General features: G+C 43.5%; 1 protein-coding gene across 1 annotated transcript in view; it reads left to right on the forward strand.

Annotated features, from left to right (window-relative positions):
* PIK3CB (phosphatidylinositol-4,5-bisphosphate 3-kinase catalytic subunit beta) overlaps nucleotides 1-8,739 on the forward strand; it is a 74,597-nt gene extending 65,858 nt beyond the window's left edge. Inside the window, exons 21-23 of the mRNA XM_049775819.1 lie at nucleotides 2,928-3,073; nucleotides 5,814-5,946; nucleotides 6,361-8,739. Coding sequence (XP_049631776.1) covers nucleotides 2,928-3,073; nucleotides 5,814-5,946; nucleotides 6,361-6,498 — 417 coding nt within the window. The 3' untranslated portion in view covers nucleotides 6,499-8,739. The remainder of the gene's footprint in view (nucleotides 1-2,927; nucleotides 3,074-5,813; nucleotides 5,947-6,360) is intronic.
* Nucleotides 8,740-9,046: the final 307 nt, after the last annotated feature.

Here is a 9,046-nt window from a genome sequence, read left to right on the forward strand (position 1 = left end):
CACGGGGGACCATATGGGACACCGGGATTCAAACCAACCACCTTTGGTCCTGGATCGGCTGCTTGCAAGGCAAACGCCGCTGTGCCATCTCTCCGGGCCCGAAGGGAACTTTTTTAATATTTTGTCAGGAGCTGCCAAATATTCCAAGAGTAGGGGCCAGTGTGATACTACTGTGGGTAGAGAGTTTGCCTTGAAAGTAGCCAACTCAGGTTTCATCTCTGATATCCCATATAGTCTCCCCATATGCCCGCTAAGAGTGATATCTAAGCACAAAACTCACAATAGACCCCAAATGTTAGGGAACCCTGATCACACTGAGAATCTGATATGATGTGGAGCTCAGGATACTGCCTGGTAGAAATGTGAAAGGGAGTTCCAGGCAGCAGGTTGTGGGACAGAGCTCCAGGGCCTCTGATGGATGGGATCCCAGCATGTCAGACACTGCTAGACAATTTTACCAGATAAGGCTATAGAACATCAGTCTCCACTTATCCAACCCCTTCTACTACCACTACCATCACCATCAAGTTTTATCCAGGAAAAGGATTGAGAATAAAAAGAAATATAGTCCAGAATATTACCACTATATGGATTAGTTTTGTTTTGTTTGTTTGTTTCTCTTGGTTTTGGGGTCACACCTGGCAGCACTCAGGGGCATATTCCTGGCTCTAAGCTCAGAAATTGTTCCTGGCAGGCTCGGGGAACCGTATGGGGTGCCAGGATTCGAACCACCGTCCTTCTGCATGCAAGGCAAATGCCCTACCCTCCATACTATCTCTCTATATGGATTAGTTTTAAATGGATACATGGTTTATTAACGTTTTAAATATTGAATATTTAATTAAAATAAAAATAAGTTGTGTGACATTTCATAGCATTGCATCAGCACACCAGCATGAATGGCATAATGGTAATATCATGTGTGCAAAATTAGGAAGAGAAGAGTAATACATTAGTAAAAGGATGCAATTTAGGAAAATGAAGTCAAATGTCTGGAATAACACAGGCAAGACTGATAAGTTTCCTTCCAATAGTAATACACAAGGGTAGAGTACTGGCCTTGGAGGTGATTGACCTGGGTTTGATTCCCAGCAGTCCACATGTTCCCTGAGATCAGAGTCAGGAGCAAGCCCTCTAAACAAACAAAAAACAAAAACAATAAGTAGTAGCATGTATGCTCCCCGACTTTGTTTGGAGGCTGCTTCTGGCTCTGTGCTCAGAAGTGACCTCTGGTGGTCTTTGGGGACCATGTGTGGTGCTGGGGATTGAACATATTGGCTACATAGAAGGCAACCACCTTAACTCCTGTTTTGTTTCTCTAACCCCTATAATTGAGTCTTTAGAATTTAGATATATTTTATTATTTGTATGTTTGTTTATGAACTCCGGGTTTTGGGAGAACTATACTGTGTGGGAGATCGGGCCAGGATACCTGCATGCAAAACATACACACAGCTAGCTAGTTGAGCTCGGGCCCCCTGGATGTGTTTTTTCTTGAAGATTTTTCTTTTCTGCTGACTATTCACAGTCCAATGCTGAGGATTGTTACTAGGCATTAAAAAAAATGAGGCTGGGGGCCAGAGTGGTGGTGGAAGCGGTAGGGCATCTGCTTTGTATGCGCTAATCTAGGACGGACCATGGTTTGATCCCCCTGCATTCCATCCCCTGTGTCCCCCAGGTCCGGAGCAATTTCTGAGTGCATAGCCAGGAGTAATCTCTGAACATCACCGGGTGTGGCCCAAAAATAATAATAATAATAATGAGGCTAGTGATGCAATTCTATCCCAGCACCATAAAGCTAAGCAAATCAAAGCTTGTGTGCCCCAGGGAGATTGCTCAGAGGTAGAGTGCCTGTTTCTCAAGGGTGAGACCCAAGTCCAATTCTTTTTTTTTATTTATAATATCTTTATTTAAGCATCTTGATTACAAATATGATTGTGATTAGGTTTCAGTCATGTAAAGAACACCCCCCTTCACCAGTGCAACATTCCCACCACCAATGTCCCAAATCTCCCTCCATCCCACCCCACCCCCACCTGTACTCTACACAGGCTTTCCAGTTCCCTCATTCGTTCACATGGTTATGGTAGTTCTCAGTGTAGTTATTTCTTTTTTTTTTTTTTTTTTTTTTTTTTGGTTTTTGGGCCACACCCGGTGATGCTCAGGGGTTACTCCTGGCTATGCACTCAGAAGTCGCTCCTGGCTTGGGGGACCATATGGGAAACCGGGGGATCGAACCGCGGTCCATCCAAGGCTAGCGCAGGCAAGGCAGGCACCTTACCTCTAGCGCCACCGCCCGGCCCCTGTGTAGTTATTTCTATCACTGCAATCACCACTCTTTGTGGTGAGCTTCATGAAGTGAGCTGGAAATTCCAGCCCTCCTCTCATTGTCTCAGGATTGTTGCAAAAATGACTTTTATTTTTCTTAAAACCCATAGATGAGTGAGACTATTCTGCGTCTTGGTACACATATCTGCCTGCACAATCTCTGAATCCCTGATTCCCAAGGAGTAAATCTCAGGCATCACAACAGTGAGGGAAAGGGGCCCAATAAAATATAAAGTCAAATTTATGAAATGAAGTGCAGGGGTCAGAGTGGTGGTGCAGTGATAGGGTGTTTGCCTTGCACGTGGCTGACTCAATCCCCGGTATCCCATATGGTCCCCCGAGCCAGGAGCGATTTCTGAGCACATAGCCAGGAGTATGTAACCTCTGAGAGTCACCGGGTATGGCCCAAAAACCGATGGGGGGGGGGGGGTTGGAATATGAAGTGCAAAAAAAAAAAAATAAAAAGTACAAAGAAATGAAGTGCAGACTTAAGTTAGCAGAGAGAAGGGTGTGCCTTGGGTGCTTGTTGTGCCTAGACTTTTCACTTCTGTGTAGAGCCAACCAGGGAAACAGGGAAATTAAATTATTTGTTTCCCCAGCTCTTCCACATTGACTTCGGACATATTCTTGGAAATTTCAAGTCCAAATTTGGCATTAAAAGGGAACGAGTGCCTTTTATTCTCACCTATGATTTCATTCATGTGATTCAACAAGGAAAAACGGGAAACACAGAAAAGTTTGGCCGGTGAGTTTTGCCCCTATGTCCGAGCTCCAGATGACCAGCTGCACCTGCATGTCTTCTTTTAAGTATCATGATTACAAACATTTTTGTAGTTGGGTTTCATTTAAAAAAAAAAAAAAACCATCCCCCCCTTCACCAGTGCAACCTTCCCATCACCAATGCTACCCATCTCCCTGCATCTGCATGTCTTAGTTGGACTATATATAAATCTGGGAGAAAAGCTGCTTTCAGAGGTTAGATCCATAGTCAGATCTAAATCCTAGTTCAGAAATGGTCAGAGAGGAGATACATTGGTAGAAACTGGAATGAAGTGTCTGGGTTTTATTCTACCAGTATACCTGTCAACTTTACCTATGTTTTAGATTTATTCAGGAGGGGTGGGGGCAATAACCAGCTGTGCTCAGGGTTACTGCTGGCTCTACTCTCATGAATCACTCCTGGTGGTTTTTGAGGACCATATTGGATGCTGAGGATTGAACCCATGTCGGCCATATGAACACCATAACTGTTGTACTATGGCTCTGACCCAGAAATATTTTGAAAATCTAAAGACACTCAATACTGTCTTAAGATGCTGGGGATGAAGATTTCGCTGTTGTTCTATGTGAAGTGAAGTAAAAGAGCCCAGGTTCTGAGACAGATTTAGTGGTCTATGATCTAATGCTGCTGCTTATATAGTCCTGTCACATTACTTACCTTTATTTCATATTAAAATGGAGAGAAAATAATCATTAAATTTTAGGGTTTATGATGGTTAGAGATAAGTGATGGAGCTGATGTGCTTGTACTTATCAAATGATTATTCTAGTTTAACCTATGTTTTTGGGCGGGGCACACCCAATGATGCTCAGGGGTTACTCCTGGCTAAGCGCTCAGAAATCGCTCCTGGCTTGGGGGATCATATGGGACATCCAGGACACCTGGGTCGAACCAAGGTCTGTCCTGGATCAGATGCGTACAAAGCAAACGCCCTACCGCTCTGTTATCGCTCCGTCTCCATAACTTGTTTTTCTACAGAATTGTATTAGCAGGCACAAATTTCTCTTTGGCAAGTTAGGGAGGATGGAAGTATAGTATAGAGAGGATAGGGCTGTCCTGGTTTTAATTCCTGGTAACACGTTTAGTCCCCCAAGAAGAACTCCTCTCAGAGTTATCCCTGAATGCAGAGCCAGGAGTAGCCCTGAGTGCTGCTGGGTAGTTTATGCCTTCCCACCACCCAGAAAAACTCAGGGAGACAAAATTGAATGGCTGTGCTCATGGGGTTACTCATGGCTCTGCATTCAAGATTCATTCCTGGGTGTGTTTGGGAATATCAAGATTAAGCCCCAGGAGCCAAGCGGTAGCGCAGTGGTAGGGTGTTTGCCTTGCAAGTGGCCAATCTAGGACAAACCTTGGTTCAGTCCCTGGTACCCTGAGCCAGGAGCGATTTCTGAGTGCAGAGCCAGGAGTAACCCCTGAGACTCAAAGAGTGTGGTCCCAAAAGAAAAGATTGAGTCCCTATCAGCCTCATGCAAGGCAAATGTGCCTATTGTACTATAGCTCTGGCCCCTAGAAAGACTATTTTAATTTGGTTTGGTTTTTAGGCCATCCTTGGCTATGCTTAGAGATCACTCCTGGCTCTGAGCTCAGGAATCTCTCCTGGTGGGATATGGGGAACCATAGGAGTGCCAGGATTACCCATCATGCTATTGCTCTGACATCAGAAAACCTTCTTTGGGGGGGTGGGTGTCACACCCAGTGTCGTTCTGGGGTTATTCCTGGCTCTGCCCTCAGAAATCGCTCCTGGCAGACTCAGGTGACTATATGGGATTTTGTGGTCTGTCTCTAGAGATTAATGTCTTAGTGTCCCTACCACTGTGTTGTCTGCTTTTCTGCTCTGGCAGAAAAGCCATTTTAAAGAGGAGAGTAAGAAGAAAAAAAATGAGAGGGAGGTGTATGACTTAAAACTTAACATCAATTTAGGGACACTAAGATATTAATCTCTAGAGACAGACCACAAAATCTAGATCTAAAGATATACTCAGAAATTCTCTTTAAAAAAATTCCCTTGATTTCAATAGTCAAATAACTTATAGTCATTTTTTGCATTTCATAAGTTAAAAACCCTAGATTAAGGGTTTTATTATTGGTTTTAATTTTTATTTTGTTATTAGTTAAAAAAAACAATAAAAGTCATTGCCTTTTTTGGTGGGGGGCTCACACTCTCAGCGCTCAAGAGTTACTCCAGGCTCTATGCTCAGAAATTGCTCTTGCAGGCTCAGGGGACCATATGGGATGCCAGGATTTGAACTACTGTCCTTCTGCAAGGCAAATGCTACCTCTATGCTATCTCTCCAGTCCCAGTCATTGCTTTTTATTATAGAATTGTTTCTGTTTTGGGCCACACCAGGTAGTGATCATGCCATATTTCTGGCCTTACTTCATGGATTATTCCTGGTGCGGCTCAGAGGATTAAACTAGGGCTAGCTGCTTACACATATGCAAGGCAAGCACCTTACCCAATATACCTCTCTAGACCTTGTTACAGACATTTAAATTGATTTTGTTTGATGGGGGACTGATTTTTTAGTTCTGGGGCTTTTAGTTAAGATAACATGGTTACAGTGGTGTTGACATTTATGGATTTGACAGCTTGATTTATTTTATGTAAGTTTTAATAAATTTTTAGAGAAGTGAACCTTTAAGCAGCAGGAAATTTTCAGCTTTGATATCTCTCTCTTCTGTCTGGTTCTATTACCCAAAGGTTCCGGCAGTGCTGTGAGGATGCGTACCTGATTTTGCGGAGGCACGGGAATCTCTTTATCACTCTCTTTGCATTGATGCTGACTGCAGGGCTGCCTGAACTCACATCAGTCAAGGACATACAATATCTTAAGGTATAAACTCCTTTTCTTCCTGTTTTGACTTTGTTGACATGGAGCTTGGCTCTCCCCATCTGTTTCACCACAAGTAGAGCCTCTTTTTCCTGAGTGGGTTAGCAGGGAGCTGTGTAGAGGTCCCACAGCACTCAGAAATTGGTTTTATCTTCAAAAACATTGTGGCAGAGATGTCCACCGAGAGAATTCATTCTTCCTTCTGTTAGCATGTGGTTGTTACTCCTGGCTCTGTGCTCAGGAGGACTAGCCAGTGCTGGGAGTTGAAGTGGCATCATCCAAATATAAAGCCTGAACCCCCATGTTATTTCTCAAGCCTTCAAACTAGATTCCCTGGTTGAGGTGGTGGGCTGGGGCACCTGGCTGAGCCCTCTGTGTGTCACTGGAGAAAACTTCATGTGCTTTTCCTTTTGTTAGGATTCTCTTGCATTAGGGAAGAGTGAAGAAGAAGCACTCAAACAATTCAAGCAAAAATTTGATGAGGCGCTCAGGGAAAGCTGGACTACTAAAGTGAACTGGATGGCCCACACGGTCCGGAAAGATTACCGGTCCTAACCTTGGCCACTGGCGGGGCCGCCCGTTGGGTTTTGTTTTCATTTTGCACTTGCACTAAATTGAACATGACCCTGCCAGAGATGTCATAAAGGGAATGAAATCCTGAAACTCAGTTCCATCAAGAACAAGGCATTCCACAGAACCGAATCTCCAGTCCCGATGACCACCTCTGCTCTTTGAATGCTTCTAAGATTCATCATGAAAACTGTCGACATTACGGATAATCATTTCCTGCTGACTTTGCACGCCAAGGAATGCTACTAGAGATTGTTTTTTGTGTTTCTTCTTTTTCTTAAGTGTTTGGTACATTTTCCAGAAAGGTGTAAATACTTCATTTTAGTGTTGTGATTAAATGTTACCTACTCAGCCAATTTTTCCACATCAGGGTCTGGTGACTGATCTTACCTTACAAGTGAAGCTTAAAAAGGTGTTGTTTTCTTTTCTATTTTAAATTGTATAGATTACAAATTATAATATAATTTGAAATTATGATTATTTTTAAAAAGAAATCTTTTAAACCTGTGGAAGCATTTATGATATTGTTATTTATCGCCATAATTGCATCATCTCAACCAGACTTGCTGAAAATCTACTGATAAGGCAAATCTAATATATGTGCTGCATATATATATTTACAGTGTTTCTATTAGGAGTCCTGTATGAAAAGATGTTTCTTTGGTTTACTTCAGTCTGTTTTAACGTTTTACAAAAAGCAGAGCATTTTCTTAAGTAACTTCTTGGTTATATGATCCAGTTCTTCCAGATGCTTCTCTAATGAGGCACATATTAATACACTTTTTACCTGGTTATCTATGAAAGTGTTCACTTCATAGAGCATTATACTTGAGCAAATATATCCAAGGCAGGAAGCAAATGAAAAGGAAACTATTTATGGATTAAACTCCATAGCTAAAATGCAGTATTTTAGTAAAAATGCCAGCTGTTCTTACTGTATTTATTAAAACTTGTAATAATGTGATTTTTTCAAGGATATTAGTTCAAATTGATATGGGTTTTGTGGAATTCTTTAATTTATTTGTTGAGGTACCATGTATTTAGGGTGCTAGATGGCAAATAATGTCAATCTGTGCAATAGGAACTACTGGTCTGAATGTAAATGAATGCTGAGTATACTGGTGTCACCCTCAGAACTACTGCTCCTTCTCCAGAGGGTCTTGGGGAACCTCAGTCCTCGCTGACTGGGAGCTGAGGATTTGCCTTGTGACTGAGTTTCCCATAGGAATTCTATTAAAAATTGCTTAGTTTTGTCTTCCTTAATGTTCCCAGTCAAGTCAATGAGGGAGCTGCTTTCAGCTGCTCTTGGCATTTCATTCTGAGCAGCACGAGCCTTGTGGGCTTTGGTACCGAGGCTCTGAGCAATGGCACAACCAAAGCTGAGGCCTAGGCCCCTCTGCCACTTTCCTCCAGCAGCCTGTGATTCTTAGGCTTTTAGGAGCTTAAGGCGGGGCTACCTCAGTCAGCTTCACCCACCCTTCAGGGTGCAGCTGAGGCCTGGGCAAATACCCCTTGAATTTCGGGGTGGCAGCTAAGGCTGGCCTGGAGCTAGTGTGAAGCCTCTTCCTTGGGCCACTGCTCAGAGCAGACCCTAGCACTGTAGCTAGTGTTAGGTCTGCAGGGTGGTGGAAGGCTTGGAGAGGTGATCACTGTCAGACAGAGATGGGCACGGCTGCTTGGAGAAGAGCAGGGAAGGAAAACTGGCCTCTTCAGGTGGTGTGGCAACCAAGTACACCTGGCTGTTGTGGGTCTCCTCAAAGATCACCAGGACCCGGGCCAGCCTATAGCCTTCTGAATTACATGTCCTTGAGGGTTAGAGGTCTGGCTGAGCAGAGAAGGGTGCAGATAGGCAGAAGATGAGTGAGCTCAGTGGATCAGTGGACCAGGCAGACAGGTGAACCTAGTAATGTTTGGCATGTCAGGGCTACCGGTCAGCCGTGACTCTTATTCCCAAACTCTTGATTTTCTCAGTTTTCCCTCAAGATTTCCAAAAGCCAAACATTTCTCTACTTGAGGCCAGCATCAGTGTGTGCCTGAGGCTAGAGGGAGACTATTAGCCACGAATTCCCAATTAAGTTCTCACATCTGTGAGCAGATCAGACTCAGAGGCCCTTGTCACATCCCAGCTTTGCTTCCCATGGCCCCCATGTATTTATTTCATTTCTCAGGGTATGAGCCTTCTAATTTGTAAAGTGAGACTGATAATAAATTTGATTTATATCCACAGTGATTTATTGATTTATTTATATCTGTATTTGTGTCTAGGTTTCTGAATGATTTAAGTTTCTTATTGCTGTGAATTTATGCAAGTGTAATTCCAGGATGAGGACTGTTCACATCACTGGGAATTAGTTAGAAATGCAAGTCTTGAGCCCCATTCCAGACACCCTTTTCTAGAGCCGGTGAGGCTGGGCCAAGGCTGCAGCGGGAACCTGTGCTTAGTCCCCTTAACTAAATCCCCTGTCCTCTTCCGGCTGCTACAGGGACATGTGTGACAGGGATGCAGAGATGAGCCTGTGTCCAGATGGGAATG

This window comes from Suncus etruscus, chromosome 6 (assembly GCF_024139225.1).
Source record: "Suncus etruscus isolate mSunEtr1 chromosome 6, mSunEtr1.pri.cur, whole genome shotgun sequence".
In the NCBI taxonomy this organism is placed as follows: Eukaryota; Metazoa; Chordata; class Mammalia; order Eulipotyphla; family Soricidae; genus Suncus; species Suncus etruscus.